This window comes from Nerophis ophidion, linkage group LG22 (genome assembly GCF_033978795.1).
Source record: "Nerophis ophidion isolate RoL-2023_Sa linkage group LG22, RoL_Noph_v1.0, whole genome shotgun sequence".
In the NCBI taxonomy this organism is placed as follows: Eukaryota; Metazoa; Chordata; class Actinopteri; order Syngnathiformes; family Syngnathidae; genus Nerophis; species Nerophis ophidion.
The window spans coordinates 24,850,042-24,867,089 of NC_084632.1; the positions used below are offsets into that span (position 1 = coordinate 24,850,042).

The 17,048-nt window shown below is 40.8% G+C and overlaps 1 protein-coding gene across 4 annotated transcripts in view; it reads right to left on the bottom strand.

Moving 5' to 3' along the window:
- Positions 1-12,989: 12,989 nt before the first annotated feature.
- The window catches only part of LOC133540726 (uncharacterized), a 5,774-nt gene continuing 1,715 nt past the window's right edge, over positions 12,990-17,048 (bottom strand). For 2 of the 4 annotated variants that reach the window (XM_061883582.1, XM_061883583.1), the window contains one exon: positions 12,990-17,048. This exon is cut by the window's right edge and continues 246 nt beyond it. In XM_061883582.1, coding sequence (XP_061739566.1) covers positions 13,152-17,048 — 3,897 coding nt within the window. In that variant the 3' untranslated portion in view covers positions 12,990-13,151. The other 2 variants (XM_061883584.1, XM_061883585.1) reach the window with 1 other exon arrangement.

Consider the following 17,048-nt stretch of genomic DNA (forward strand, 5'->3'; position numbering starts at 1 on the left):
AAAAAAACTAACTTGTGTCTTTGTGAACCTCACAAAAGATGATTTTTCTATTACAACTAACAAAAATACACATATCTAGGCATTATTAGCCATTTTGCATGTGTTGTTTAGAAGTTATGTTTGAATACATTTTTATTGCTTTTTTCGCATTATCTCAGGATTGTAAGACTATCATAGTCATATTGAGTAAAAAACTACTTTTTGCATTTGCAAGATTAAAAAAAAGCATATGTTTCGAGTAAAACTCCAAAATATGCATTATTTCAGGCATTATTAGCCATTTTTCATGTGTGGTGTAGGAGTTATGTTTAAATAACTGTCATTTTGAGTGTTACAGTATACAGTCATATTGAGTAAAACCTCATTTTTGTATTTGCAAACCGTAAAAAAACAACTGTATCCAGTAAAACTCACATGTATTCAATGTCACAGGCATTTTTAGACATTTTGCACGTTTGGATTAGGAATTATGTTGGAATACATTTTTATTGCTTTTTTCGAATTATCTCAGGATTCTAAGTACATTACTGTCAAATTAAGTAAAAAAAGTACTTTTTGTTTTTGCAAACCCTACCAAATGTTTTTTTTTTCTGGAAAACTCTCAAAGATTCATTTCTTCAGGCATTATTAGACATTCTGCATGTGTATTTTTGGAGTTATGTTTCAAAAACTGACATTTTGAGTTTGACGAACCTGATTTTTGACAAAACCTGATTTTTGTATTTGTGATCCTTTCCAAAATACCTGATTCTGGTAAAACTCACATAAATTCAATATTACAGGGTTTTTAAGACAAAATTTCATGTTTGGTTTTGGAGTTATGATTATAAACCTTTCATATTTAGTACTGTTATATTGAATAAAAAACTAACTTGTGTCTTTGTGAACCTCACAAAAGATGATTTTTCTAGTACAACTAACAAAAATACATATCTCTAGGCAATATTAGCCATTTTGCATGTGTTTTTTAGAAGTTTTTTCTGAATACATTTTTATTGCTTTTTTCGCATTATCTCAGGATTGTAAGACTATCATAGTCATATTGAGTAAAAAAACTACTTTTTGCATTTGCAAGATTTAAAAAAGCATATGTTTCGAATAAAACTCCCAAAGATGCATTATTTCAGGCATTATAAGCCATTGTTCATGTGTGGTGTAGGAGTTATGTTTAAATAACTGTCATGTTGAGTGTTACAGTATACAGTCATATTGAGTAAAACCTAATTTTTGTATTTGCAAACCATAGAAAAACAACTGTATCTAGTAAAACTCACATGTATTCAATATCACAGGCATTTTTAGACAGTTTGCACGTTTGGATTAGGAATTATGTTGGAATACATTTTTATTGCTTTTTTCGCATTATCTCAGGAGTCTAGGTACATTACTGTCAAATTGAATAAAAAAATTACTTTTTCTTTTTGCAAACCTACCAAATGTTTTTTTTCTGGAAAACACTCAAAGATGCATTTCTTCAGGCATTATTAGACATTTTGCATGTGTATTTTTGGAGTTATGTTTCAAAAACTGACATTTTGATTTTGACAAACCTGATTTTTGACAAAACCTGATTTTTGAATTTGTGATCCTTTCCAAAATACCTGATTCCGGTAAAACTCACATATATTCAATATTACAGGGTTTTTAAGACAAATTTCATGTTTGGTTTTGGAGTTATGATTCTAAAACTTTCATATTTAGCACTCTTATATTGAATAAAAAAACTAACTTGTGTCTTTGTGAACCTCACAAAAGATGATTTTTCTATTACAACTAACAACAATACATATCTCTAGGCAATATCAGCCATTTTGCATGTGTTGTTTAGAAGTTATGCGTGAATACATTTTTATTGATTTTTTCGCATTATCTCAGGATTGTAAGACTATCATAGTCATATTGAGTAAAAAACTACTTTTTGCATTTGCAAGATTTAAAAAAGCATATGTTTCGAGTAAAACTCCCAAATATGCATTATTTCAGGCATTATTAGCATTTTTTTATGTGTGGTGTAGGAGTTATGTTTAAATAACTGTCATATTGAGTGATACAGTATACAGTCATATTGAGTAAAACCTAATTTTTGTATTTGCAAACCATAGAAAAACAACTGTATCTAGTAAAACTCACATGTATTCAATATCACAGGCATTTTTAGACATTTTGCACGTTTGGATTAGGAATTATGTTGGCATACATTTTTATTGCTTTTTTCGCATTATCTCAGGAGTCTAGGTACATTACTGTCAAATTGAGTAAAAAAATTACTTTTTCTTTTTGCAAACCTACCAAATGTTTTTTTTCTGGAAAACTCTTAAAGATGCATTTCTTCAGGCATTATTAGACATTTTGCATGTGTATTTTTGGAGTTATGTTTCAAAAACTGACATTTTGAGTTTGACAAACCTGATTTTTGACAAAACCTGATTTTTGTATTTGTGATCCTTTCCAAAATACCTGATTCCGGTAAAACTCACATAAATTCAATATTACAGGGTTTTTAAGACAGATTTCATGTTTGGTTTTGGAGTTATGATTATAAAACTTTCATATTTAGCACTCTTATATTGAATAAAAAAACTAACTTGTGTCTTTGTGAACCTCACAAAAGATGATTTTTCTATTACAACTAACAACAATACATATCTCTAGGCAATATTAGCCATTTTGCATGTGTTGTTTAGAAGTTATGTGTGAATACATTGTTATTGTTTTTTTCGCATTATCTCAGGATTGTAAGACTATCATAGTCATATTGAGTAAAAAACTACTTTTTGCATTTGCAAGATTAAAAAAAAGCATATGTTTCGAGTAAAAATCCCAAATATGCATTATTTCAGGCATTATTAGCAATTTTTTATGTGTGGTGTAGGAGTTATGTTTAAATAACTGTCATATTGAGTGATACAGTATACAGTCATATTGAGTAAAACCTCATTTTTGTATTTGCAAACCATAGAAAAACAATTGTATCTAGTAAAACTCACATGTATTCAATATCACAGGCATGTTTAGACATTTTGCACGTTTGGATTAGGAATTATGTTGGAATACATTTTTATTGCTTTTTTCGCAATATCTCAGGAGTTTAGGTACATTACTGTCAAATTGAGTAAAAAAATTACTTTTTGTTTTTGCAAACCCTACTAAAAGTTTTTTTTTCTGGAAAACTCTCAAAGATGCATTTCTTCAGGCATTATTAGACATTTTGCATGTGTATTTTTGGAGTTATGTTTCAAAAACTGACATTTTGATTTTGACAAACCTGATTTTTGACAAAACCTGATTTTTGTATTTGTGATCCTTTCCAAAATACCTGATTCCGGGAAAACTCACATAAATTCAATATGACATGGTTTTTAAGCCAAATTTCATGTTTGGTTTTTTGAGTTATGATTCTAAAACTTTCATATTTAGCACTCTTATATTGAATAAAAAAACTAACTTGTGTCTTTGTGAACCTCACAAAAGATGATTTTTCTATTACAACTAACAACAATACATATCTCTAGGCAATATTAGCCATTTTGCATGTGTTGTTTAGAAGTTATGTGTGAATACATTTTTATTGATTTTTTCGCATTATCTCAGGATTGTAAGACTATCATAGTCATATTGAGTAAAAAACTACTTTTTGCATTTGCAAGATTAAAAAAAAGCATATGTTTCGAGTAAAACTCCCAAATATGCATTATTTCAGGCATTATTAGCCATGTTTCATGTGTGGTGTAGGAGTTATGTTTAAATAACTGTCATATTGAGTGGTACAGTATACAGTCATATTGAGTAAAACCTCATTTTTGTATTTGCAAACCATAGAAAAACAACTGTATCTAGTAAAACTCACATGTATTCAATATCACAGGCATTTTTAGACATTTTGCACGTTTGGATTAGGAATTATGTTGGAATACGTTTTTATTGCTTTTTTCGCATTATCTCAGGAGTCTTAGTACATTACTGTCAAATTGAGTAAAAAAAATACTTTTTGTTTTTGCAAACCCTACCAAATGTTTTTTTTTCTGGAAAACTCTCAAAGATGCATTTCTTCAGGCATTATTAGACATTTTGCATGTGTATTTTTGGAGTTATAGAGAATTTAAGTCCCTACCTTTAGTCAAAAGTGATTTATGACCCCCCATAAAACAATGATTTATGACCCTCAAGGTCAAAGGTCAATGATTTATGACGGGTCAAGTTCAAAGGTTAATGATTTATGAGGGGGTCAAGGTTAAAGGTCAAAGTCAAAGGTCAAAGTCAAAGGTCAGGTTCAAATGTCAAGGTCAAGTGGGTGTGGCTTACCCGGAAGAGGGTGGAGTTAAGACCTGCGGTGGGAGTGGTTAAACCAGGAAGAGGGTGGAGTTTTAAACAGAAAGAGGGCAGAGTTAAGACCTGCGGTGGGAGTGGTTAAACCAGGAAGAGGGTGGAGTTAAGACCTGACAGGGAACAGAGGAGGGATCAGTTTTTTTAAGAAAGCAATGTCATCTGAGCAGCATGTGACCATATATTTGATAGTTTAAATGTTTACGATCGTTTGAAACAACTTCCAGATTTCGATGTATTGATGGTTGGGAATGTTACGTGTGGAGATGTGGACACGCACGCACTTCACACACACACACACACACACACACACACACACACACACACACACACACACACACACACACACACACACACACACACACACACACACACACACACACACACACACACACGCAGAGGAGGGGTACAAAAGGGCGGTGTAAGGCTTAGTCATTATTTGGAGCTTTATACGTTAGCGTAAAGACTTTGTTCGATTCGGTCATGATTAGTGAAACGCCTGTTTCGATTTATAAAAATAATAAAACTTACATTGACGCTCCGCAAAAAAGTCGAGTGTTTCTAAATCGTATTCAGATGCCGCCGACCGAATCTTTGCGTGAGAAATGGGATTTGGAAGGGGAGGGATCTTTTGGATTTGTATTCAGATACGAAATGGGGGATATCTGCTTATTTCAGCTAAAAGAAAGAAGAGACGGAAGCCCTTTCTCGATATTTTCATCGTTATCTACCGTGGATTGGGAAGTTTTAAGACTGGCAATGCCCGATTTCCTGTGGCGTGATCCTTCACCGGTGGATAAACGCGTAAAAGGAAGCTTGTTTACTTACCCGACGATGGATGAGTTGAATGAGAGAAGAATTCTGTTCAGCGCTACCTGGGAGACGAAATCTTCAGCCTCGGGTCGTTGGTTTTTACGTGCCAGTCTCCGTGCTCCAAAAATCACCGGTACCTATACGGCTCAGTGGACCGAGCCCGATGTCTTTTCCCTGGAGTCTTTCAACGATGAATGCGGGGTGTTTACACCGTTGGTGGTCGTACCCATCGTGGCATGGCGAGAGCGAATGGCGTCGATGAAGGAGAAAATAAACGACTTGTTCCGAAGCAGTCGACAATGGAAAAGCATGCTGACGACGAGAAGAAAGTTGTCCTTTGAGACCACACCCCCGACGGAGGACGAAAGGACCTCCCCCGCTTCAGTTTCAACCAATAACCTTCAAGGAAACACCCCCTCCTCCGACTCGTCCAATACCCTTTGAAAATCATAGCGTTAGTTTGATTGGTCGAGACTTTTTTTTCGACCCTCCCTATAAAAACAATCCCCACCCTGCAATTTTTTTTTTCGACCAGACCATATTGGCTCCCTTTTTTGAACGCACGGATCTCAAACAAGAAAATGGCAAACAAGACCATCAGACGCGTAAAGACCCGTCTTATACCACAGGACGATTTCAAACCATCCGTAAACACGACTGATGAAGCAAACATGGCCGAGATCTTTAACCCTCCTGAAACGACGGCTGGATCGGAGGTGGTGAGCGACGATGAGACGTGTCGCTTCGGCAGATGTTTCTGCAGATGGGGGGTGAAAACCGACAACGCTACGCAGTCTTTGCCAGATGACGATAGGAAGGAGGAGGAAAAGGAGAATGACCTGATCATCATAACACCTCCGCCGTCCCCGCCACCACCCCCGTCACCATCCCTGTCACTCTTGGACCCCCCGTTGCACATCGATGATGAAACCGATGGGGGGAAGTGGTTGCTTTTCACCAGCACGGTGAAAACGGCCGTGTTTCATCTCCTCAACGAGGCCATCCGCCAGTTCAGGCAGAGCGAATGTTACGGTTGTCGGGTGAACCATCCGAGCCAGAGAAACCACCCGTGCCTGGAACCCTATGAAGAGGACTTTCTCCTGTACAACTACGACGGACTCATCAAGACTCTGCGTACGTCTAAATTCATTCAAGCCATTCAACGCTTGCTGATGCTTCGTCGCATCGAGGCTGAGGATTCAAGGGTCGAATCCTACGCCGACTCTCTGCTGTCTCAACTGAAATCTGAGAGAAATGTCTGGTGGGCCATAGATGACGTGTACAACGAGTTGGTACGGGGTGATGAAACGATTTTGAGACATCTGGATATGGTGACAGAGTGTTGGAATAATTACAAAAAAGATGGGTAATTATTGGAGAAAACTTGTAAACTCTATCGAGAACCACGCTGTTATTTACCCGTTGATTGACGCGATGGAAGCGTATGTTCTAAAACGAGACAAACCTCAAAAACTACAAATTATTCTTGATTATGCCCGCTCTAAGCCTACCTGGGAAGCTACCTGGAAATCCGTTGTCTCTCATGCTTTTGACTTTGACATTTTTGAAACAATTTTGAAGGAATGGTCTAAAGAAAAGTCTTTTCAACCTTCTCCTTATCACGTGTTCATTTTATATGCTCTGTTTGTTGATATGTCGATGTATCGTCTACGATGCGACATCCCCGTCAACGTTTTGTTTGAACTACAAAAACTGCACGAAGCGATTAAATTCACCTACGGTATACCTGTTTTACATCAAACCTTGATTATAGTTTATAGTTTATAGAAAACAATTGTTTTAGATTCGCTGTGTGGTGTCCATGAATGAATAAAAACAAACTGTTTTAGATTCATTGTGTTGTTTCCATGAATGAATAAAAGAAATGTGTACCAAGCAACACGAGTTCATTTCTCTTTGTCTTTCCACAATGGAGAAAGCTATGGAAAAAGCATACTATACACCCGCACACCCGGGTAGTTTTGGAGGGGTAGATCGACTCCGTCGAGCTGTGCAGGATGAAACGGGGCAACGTGTCACAAAAGAAAAAGTTCAAGAATATTTAACGGGACAGGACGCCTATACACTCCATAAACCGGTTCGCATTCATTTTCCAAGAAACAGAGTCTTTGTCCCGCGACCTTTAACCCAGTTTCAAGCCGACCTCTGTGACATGCAAGCCTTGGCTGAATATAACGACGGTTATAATTATTTATTAACGGTCATAGATGTATTTTCCAAGAAGGCCTATGTGAGGGTTTTGAGGAGAAAGACGTCCGTGGAGGTGGTTGAATCGTTTCAATCGGTGTTGGGGGAAAGTCAGATTCCTCGCAAACTCCAAACCGACGCGGGAAAAGAATTTTTTAACAAGAGTTTTCAAGCTCTGATGAAGAAACACAATATTGTACATTTTTCTACGGCCAGCGATCTCAAAGCTTCGGTGGTTGAAAGATTTAATCGTACTCTGAAAGGGAGAATGTGGAGATATTTTACAGCCAACAACACCAGGCGCTACCTAGACGTCTTACAAGACTTGGTAAAAAGCTACAATCACGGATATCACAGCAGTATTAAAATGAAACCGGTGGATGTGACTTTGGAAAATACCCCTCAAGTGTTTGAGAATCTCTACGGCTCATTCACAGCATTCAAACGCAAATACAAATTTGCCACGGGAGATATGGTGAGAATATCCAAAGTGAGAGGAGTGTTTGATAAAAAATATGAACAGAGTTTTACAGACGAGGTGTTTACAATAACACGACGTCTCCATCGATCTCCCCCGGCATACAGACTGAAAGATTTTGACGGTGAAATAATAGAGGGTTCTTTTTACGAAGCCGAGTTGCAGAAAGTAAAAGAGAGCGAGGACAAGCGCTATCATGTGGAGGAAATTCTAAAACGACATACGGTCGGTGGCAAAAAACAAGTTCTAGTGCACTGGAAAAACTGGCCCGAAAAATTCAACAGTTGGGTGGACGCTGACCTCCTTACAAATGTATAAAACAATCTGATGCCTTTGATGAGCCTCACAGTCTAAAGATCATCGAGCATTATGGATCATTCCTGCAACGAGGGTTTTTACCTCACCTTACCCTCCAACGCCAGCCTCAACGTATTTAAAGAAAACAAAAGTTCCCATTACCAGATAGATTTAAGTCAACATATAGATTTAGCAGGCTCATGGGAGGTGGCCTTAACAGAGATTTCATACCCTCGCTCATGGTATAATGTTTCTAACGGAGCATTTTATGAATGGCTAAAGAGACCTCCACCGGTGGGACCTGAAAGCAATCCTGGAATGGGGATAGTTTACCGTCAAGAATTGAGAGGGGGATGTTATGAGAACATTACACGATTCATAAATGAACTGAATGAATCTTTACAAAAAATTGACAACGATGTTAAAAAGCGAATCTCCTATCAATCAGGGGGTCAAACTCATTTTCGTTTTTCCCCTTCCCTGGCTTACATCATGGGAGTGAAACCTGGAAAGTGGATCAACTTTGACCGGGGGTCGGCCCCCTATCCCGCGGATATAAACGCCGGTTTCTACCATCTCTACTGTTACAGTGACGTGGTGCGACCTCAGATAGTAGGCGACGCTTATGCTCCTCTTTTGAGAATCGTGAGTGTAGAGGGAGCTTACGGTGAGATTGTCACCAAGTGTTTTAACCCCGCCTACTATTTACCCGTCTCGAAAAATCACATTGAAAACATCAGGGTGGAGATTAAATCTGATCAGAACAAACACGTCGACTTCACCTTTGGAAAGACCATCGCGAAGCTCCACTTTAGACCCGTTAGAAAGTAAAACCAACAACAATGAGAATGAGTCAACCCATGCACGACCCTCTACGTTTAGTGGGTTATTACGAAAGCCAGGTGGGGGGTTCCCTCCCCGGTTTCACAGGTTCACCTGTGATGTACGGGCGTGGGATAGGCTCCGTGTTTTCCAGGTTGTTTCGTTTTGTATCACCTCTGGTGAAAAGAGGTTTTGCCCTGGTCAAACCTCATCTTAAAACAGCGGCAAAAAATATCGCTTCCGACGTATTCAGTCATGCCGTTGGAAAAATGGGTAGTGGGGTACAAGACGGATCAGGAGGAATAATGGTCCTGGCTAGACAACCCCGAAAGAGACCCCCGGGACGACGTCTCTCAACGAGTGGTAAAAAACGCCGTCATCTGGGGAGAAGAAAATCAGTCGGTAAAAGGTTTTCAAAGAGAAGGACCGTCGTTCCCTCACACGATATATTTTAAAAGAAAAAGAAAAAAGATGGCTCTTTTACATCAAAATTCGGCCGAATGCACGATGGCCGAGCTGGATTTATTTTCAGCTCCTATGACTCAGATGTCTATCGATGATAAATCCTACACAGAAGTCCTACCGCTATCCGCCATCACTGACGGGGGTCCTATTGAATTTTTCATCCCGGGAGAAGGTGAAAAGTACTTGGATCTGAATGACACATTACTTTACCTGCGGGTTAAAATTACCCGCGCCGATGGATCAAATATCCCAAACGACGCCAATGTGGGTCTCATCAATTATCCTCTAAACACCATCTTCAGCCAATGCGACATTATGCTCGGGGAAAGACTGATTTCTCAATCCAGCGCCACACACCCATACAGGGCGATAATTGAAACGCTACTAAACTATTCTGAAGCCACACTCAGAAGTCAATTCTCAGCCGGGTTATTCCACAAAGACACCGGCGGCTCAATAGACTCTATAGAAACAGCGAACGGACCAAACAAAGGACTCAACATCAGAGCCGGTTACACGGCTGAATCTAAAGAGGTTCAGCTACTAGGACCCCTCCACGCAGACATTCTTTTCAGCGAGAGACTCCTTCTCAACTCGGTGGATCTGAGGATCAAACTCACGCGTGCCAGCGACGCCTTTTGTCTCACAGGGGCTGCGGACGGTACTTTCCGTCTGAAAGTGCTGGGTGCCTCTCTCTTCACAAAAAAGGTCACCGTTTCGCCGGCCGTACGATTGGGGCACGCCTCGGCCTTACTCAAAGGAAACGCACTCTACCCTTTGTCACGGGTCAGCGTGAAAACCTACTCTATCCCTGAAAATTCCAGAGTATGCACCCAAGAAAATTTGTTTTTGGGCACGATGCCTAAATACATTGTTTTGGGTATGGTAAATCATGAAGCTTTCACAGGAAGAAGAGATCTCTCACCCTTTAATTTCCAGCATTTTAACACAGAATACATCACCCTCTGTCACGCGGGAAAACAAATTCCCTCCAAAGCTTTCCAACCGCAATTTAACCAGGGGGCTTCGGTCAGAGAGTTTTACAACATGTTTACCGCTACAGGGAGGCATATGAAAGATTTACCTCTGTGCATCAACAGACAAGATTTTGAACGGGGTTATTCGCTGTTTGTGTTCAATCTCAATCCGGGAGAGGACAGCGACGCATTGTTTCGGGTTTCTAATGGCACTTTGAGGTTGGAAATGAGATTCAGAGTACCCTTACCCAACACGGTCACTCATGTGGTTTACGCATGTTACGATTCTATTTTGGAAATTGATTCCAAACGACAAGTGCTGGTGGATTATTATTGACGACGGAGATGAATAACCATCAACTGGAGAAGCTTCTGCGACGAGTGTTGGGGAATGTTTTCTGTGGTGTATGGGCCTCCGACCAACTCCCCTCACTGACTCGCTCCTTTACCCCACCCTCCTACTTTATCGTCAACACCCACGAAGGACATCGACCGGGGGAGCACTGGTTATCGATGACTCTGGAGGAAGATGGGACCGCCACTTTTTTTGATTCTTATGGATTTTCTCCCGATTTTGATTACTACCCTCGGAGCATCTTGAACTTTTTGGAAAATCGTTCTGACCGTATATTGTACCACAACCTACAGCTTCAACACCCTTTGTCCACAGTGTGCGGTCAACACTGCGTTTATTATCTGCACCATCGATTTTGCGGACTGTCTTTTGAACAAGTTTTGTCTTTATACACAGATGATGTAGTAAAAAATGATCTTGAAGCATATACCCTGGTTAAAAAAATTCAATGTTGTACTAGCACGAATAAGAATAATAGTAGTCGTTGTGGCGTACAAGACGTCTGTTGTTTAGAAACTTTTTTGAACCGTTGAAATGAAAATGCTGTACACACTGCGTTTGATGAATAAAAAAACATTTTATTGAAACAAGAGTTTTGTCATCATTCATTCAAGGTTTAACCAATGTGGGGACAATGTCACTTTTCTACCTCTTCTTTTCCTCTCGGGGGATAGAAATGTTTCTTTTTCCACCCATTCTGATTCAAACTCTCCATCCGCTTTCAGACGTCTGTATTGATCTCGTGCTCTGGGGTTATGAATGGTCGATGTGGGGACATTTAGCTCCGTCAACGCTGTTAAAAATTTTCTCCAACCCTCAGGCGTGCGGGTCTGTGGATTTTTGGACCGTTGCATCAGGTGTTTCAGTAAATCGATCATATGAGATCCCTGCACCGGTGTACCGTTTTGAACAAACTCTCCTTTAGAGGTCCACCCCTTATCATTCTCGGATAATTTTTTCATAATGTACTCGGCGTTGTTACGGTCGCGTCGGGGGAGGATTTTCAGAACTTCGATCATCGTGACATCCTTTGACCCCCCGCCAGTATTCCGAGGTTCATCCTCCGGTTTATCCATCGGTTTATCCTCTGGTTTATCCTCCGGTTTATCCTCAGAGTCATTCCATGGTTCACCCCGCAAATCCTTGTGTAAAGTCAGAGTCATCCTTTTCTCCTCCCGTTGCCCCTGCTTCAACAGGCCGAGATATCTCTGCAGCAGGGTATCGTATATTTTTATTCTTTCATGAGGATTCATTCCGGGTTCGTTTAAGACGGCTCTCATTTTAACATCTAGATCATCCTCCGCCGAGTCTCTGATGGTCGGCTCCGGGCGAGTCAGACGATTTAATTGTTGGGGGGATAGGAGAAACAATTTTTGAGCCTTTTTCATCTTCAACCTTTTCCGCTCAATCCACCGATAAGATTCCCTATAAACGGTACGACGGTGGCCAGTAAGGGTAGAAGAAAACCGCCCGACTGTTTCATCAGAGTCTGGCGTTTGCGTTTCAGTCCAGTCCTTTTATCAGCCAGCAGTCGGATGATTTTCTTTTGTTTTTTAAGCTGAGCAAATTGAGACGGTGATAAGGGCACATTACCCTTCAGAATGTTTAAAGCAATTTCACACAGCGTCTGGATAAAGTCTGGTGAGCCGTGACTCAGAATATCTCGACGTTTTTGTGGTGTGGCATGGTACAGAGCTTTTAACATGGGACCGTTCCTCTTTACACGCTTTGACATTATGTTTTTGGCACGTAGACAACGGGCCACTGGTGCGGAAGCACGCCCGACCTCACTCTGTATTGTTCTGGACAGAAAGGTGTCAGGTCGACCAATAAATAGCCATGAGCATCCAAAGTAGCATCCGCAAAACTTTCCAAGAAAAAACTTTTTTGTGCGGGGAACATTTGCTGTGCCAACACGTTAATCTGCAATCTGTCCCGCGGATTCTTAAACAGTATCATATAATTACAGTTTAAGCTAATGGTGCGTGAAAATTTTCCCTGATGAAAAACATTCTGGGTCAGCATCATAACGCTCATATTTCTATGATGTCTATACTGCGTGAAAATTTTAACCACTTCGGGGTGATTTGAGGCTTGAAAAATAACATCGTCCAAAATCACCAAATGGGTCTGATCGTCCGGAAACAAGTTTTCATCTTCAAAGGAATCAGGCAGTCCTTCAACAAATTTTATTTTTTTATTCATCTTTTTTAATTCAGCATACATGGGTTGGAAAGATGTATACATCCACACAATGTTGTCGGGTACAGAATTCATGACGTGTTCACAATTTTCCAATACACATTTTACAAAAAAAGTCTTTCCGCAACCACTAGGTCCTACAACCAGGCATGAAAAAGGTGTATGAAATCTGGGATCAAAGTCTACTCGTTCCATTTTTTCCATTTCCTCTCTAATACCCGAAAGGTAAAGTTTTCCCGTCGGGAAAGAGACGTCTTTTGTCATACACCACTCGAAACTTTTTTTCGAAAGACGAGTTATTTAAAAGGAACCCCCTTTTATCACGAACAATTTGGTGATGAGGGGTGTAGATCGCACCTGTTTTGTCTTCCTCCAGATAGCCCTCCACCAAATCTTTAACGCTGTCAAAGTTGACCCTCTCACAACACTCGCGGGTTTGAGTGATTCCTTTGGCACGCAGCACAGTTTTTTTACCCTGCAGGGTTTGGTAGGCATAACTCTTTGGACCGGCGGAGACGAATTCGTGAATGCTGTCTCCTCCCAACTCATCCGTCAAATCGCCTAGATAGGACCCCGTCTCCAGAGAAACTTCCCCCTCGTTTACCGTGTAGATTAAACTATCGGTGTCTGTGTAAAGAACTCTCTCTTGCAACCCCTCTAGGTAACCGTACATTTTCAAACGTGCGTAAGCGGTGGTAAAAGCAGCGACAAATACATTATTTGTGTTACCGGGAAGCACCACGCTGTTTTTACTGTATTGCCATTGCACCATAGCAATTTGCTCGTTGAGAAAGGAAAAATATTCAACCTGATATTTTCCTGAAAATACAAAGTCGAAAAATACTTCACTTTTTCTCACCAAGGTGGTCTGAGTTCTATTGCACCTCTCCGCAAACTTTCCCCAAAGGCTGTTTAAACAGAGTTTTGACATTTGTCTCTTGGCAGGGTTGGGTTCGATTTTTTCAGCATCCAGCTGTATTCCCTGATTTTCACGATATTCACGAATGTACTTTTCCCTGCTTTCTGCATCGACGGCTTCTTTGGGATACCCTGAAGCTTCTTGCTTACCCTTTAGGAAAGTTTGAACATAACCCGTAAAAACGGTTTCGCTCCGTTCTTCAAAGTGCCACACCTCCGTAATCTTACCGACTCTGTATCCCAACTGTAAAGCTTTGTTGAATTCGAGCGTGACCCAGACTCCCGTCAATGCCCTTCCTTCCTCATCATGTTCGCAGGGTTCCTGCTGGTTATTGTTTTCTGCGCATGTGCGGCAAAGTGTAAACACTAGTTTACCCTTGACCGTTCTGTAGGGTAGCACAGGGAAATAGAGACCTCGAGGAGGGTGAACAACGGCTCTGACCAGACCGAAATAGTTTCCAACATCGTCAAAATCCGTGTGGATGATGACAGGATGACCCAGGGGGTAAGGAAATGCGCTGTTGACGTACGGGTAGAGAGAGGTGACATCCTCATACAATACACGCTGGTTCTCACCCGCCGTGTGCCTCAAGCAAAAGGCGCTTGTCCTACCTCCATAAAGAGCGTCTCGAGGCATGAGAGGTGCGGGGTAATTGCGTGTTTTGAGAAAGTCTATTACCCTAGGATTTGATTTTTTCATTTCATTCCACTCGTGCTCTCTGATGACGATGATGTTGACCTTGTGGTCACGCTTTAACGCTTTCATTTTTTTCTCGGTAGCCTTGTGCAACTCCTCGAACGGTGTGTTTGTCAAAGGGCATACAGCACCGGGTTCGAAACACGTCGGGCATCCGTGATAAAAACACCCCTGAAATTCCCAGACGAATGGTTTGCCACCGATTATAGCAAACCCATCCACAAAGTATGCCCCCATCTGTTTTTCGCCTTTGTTTAAAGCATGCTGAATGAAAATACCACGACGATGCGACTCCCATTCTAACCATTGGATGCTGGTGTGTGAGTATTTTTTACACAACCCTCGGTAGTTATCCGGGGAAGGTATGGCTAGAGAACGCGGCTCGAGGAAATTAGTCACAAACACCTTCATGCAGGCCGAGGCTATGGTGATACGGGAGAAGGGGTCAACACCCGTCTCGCTCGTAAACTCGGCTCTAAATTTGATGCAACCCTCACGAAGAACATTGACGTCGTTTTTACAGTAGTGTACCGCTTGTTTTTGAAAATCAAAGACCTCGCTTTTCTCATTTTGATACCACGTCTCAAACTTGGTGCGTTCAACAGGTGTCATGCGTTCTACACCGTAATTGCTGATTGCGGGGTATTTTCCGACATAATTTAAATGTTCCTCCGAACTAAATTTGTGAGGAAAATACCCCTTGGACCAGCAATCACCGAGTCCTAACGCTTTTGGCATAGCGCTAAGCGGCATGGTAAGGAAGGAAAGCGAGTCAATGTATTTTTGCAAAAAATCAGGGTCTTTAAAACAGAGAACTTTACTCCCCTGCATGATAATTAAGGGTGCTATACCCAGCCGTACCATGCCTCTCAGAATCAAGTAACCGTCAAATCCTCTCGAATTGTGGGCTATAAATGTAGATTTAAGATAACGAGGTTTCCTGAAATGATTGAGGAAAACTGTAACACAATCCAGTCCAAAAGCACACCACTCTTCTCCTTGCAGCGTCTTGGTACAGACTAGAAAGGGAATGTGAGTGTGATTGTCATCGACAAACGTCTCAAAATCATAGAATATGATATTATCATTGTGGTTTACTTCACGTGGTTGGGGTTGTATATAGCAAAGATGTCGTGTTTCAGGTGTCTCTGAGTCACTGCGAGGTAGCTCTTCTTTACATATTTGACATTTTAACTTAGGGCACGTGTGTTTAGCGATACCTGTAGCCACAGGTACATCGTAAAATAGGTTGCATTTAAGGCATTTCTTTCGCCGATCGCAGTTGCTGACGAGTTTTTCCATAACCCGGTGTTTTACCCTGTGTCTGAGGAGACATGCAGGAGAACGACACCACATGTTGCAATCCCTGCAAAGCACAGTTTTCCCCTCTATTTTTACACACCCGTTTTGTGTACAGACCAAGCAATAGCCGTCGCATTTGTGTCTGTCGGGTTTGTCGTACCCTTGGTAACAGTAGTGACAAACGTGCGGTTTTGACAAAAAACCTTTAATGTTAATGATACCGCTGTAATGATTCTGAGATAAATACAGATACAACGGATTTTCTGATTTTGGGTAATCCGTCTCGAACCGTGAGAGGGGTCGTTGGCCCTCTTCTCTGTACAGTATGACAATTTTACGACGTACCACTTTTTCAAATTCACGAATATGACTGAAAGTGACGGAAGTCTGTTCGTCTAAGCCCGCTTTTCTCTGTATTTTTTCAGCCTCCGCCACAGCCTGGCTATCTGTAAATTCAGGATGTAACAGACTTGCTAGGCTAATGGCAAAACATAGTTGATTATTCGAGTTTAATGGATTGTAAAGATAACGAGCTTTTTTTCTGTGGATTTCATGTTCCAAAAGGGTTTCGATTTTTCTTCTTACACCACCTCGAGGGTTATGTATCACCTGGACCATCACCTGTATTTCTTCATCGTTCAATATTTCAACGTTTGATTGTACCAACAGATCTAACACATCTTGAAAAGCATTCATCACAGCCCCGGCATCGTTTCGAAATGTAAATGAAGTGTGTTGATTTGCACTTTCACCGGATAACTCCAATTGAATGATATCGCCGGGTCTAGCTTCCTTAGTTACCATCTGTGTCAGCTTTTTAAGGCTCCCCAAGACTCCGCGGTAAAATGTGGCGTAATCTGTTACATCGTTGTTTTGAGGAAAAGTTAAAACGCTGGATAGTTGTATATTGTTGAATGTTTCCCTCCTCAAGACATTTACCCCATCACCCCTCTGGGTCTCATTTGAAATTGATTGGTCAGCCGTTGACGGTTGGTTCTGCATGACCCCCACCACCTCCGAAAAATCCAAACATTCCCCCGAGGGTGTCGCCCCTCCCAACACCTCGTGATGCTGTGTAGAGGCTTGTGTGTTTGTGTTTGAATTTAACACATTAATATCATCTTGCAAAGACGGATCATTGTTTGGTTCCCATTCTATCTGGTTGTTTGGATCTAAATGATGATTACAAAC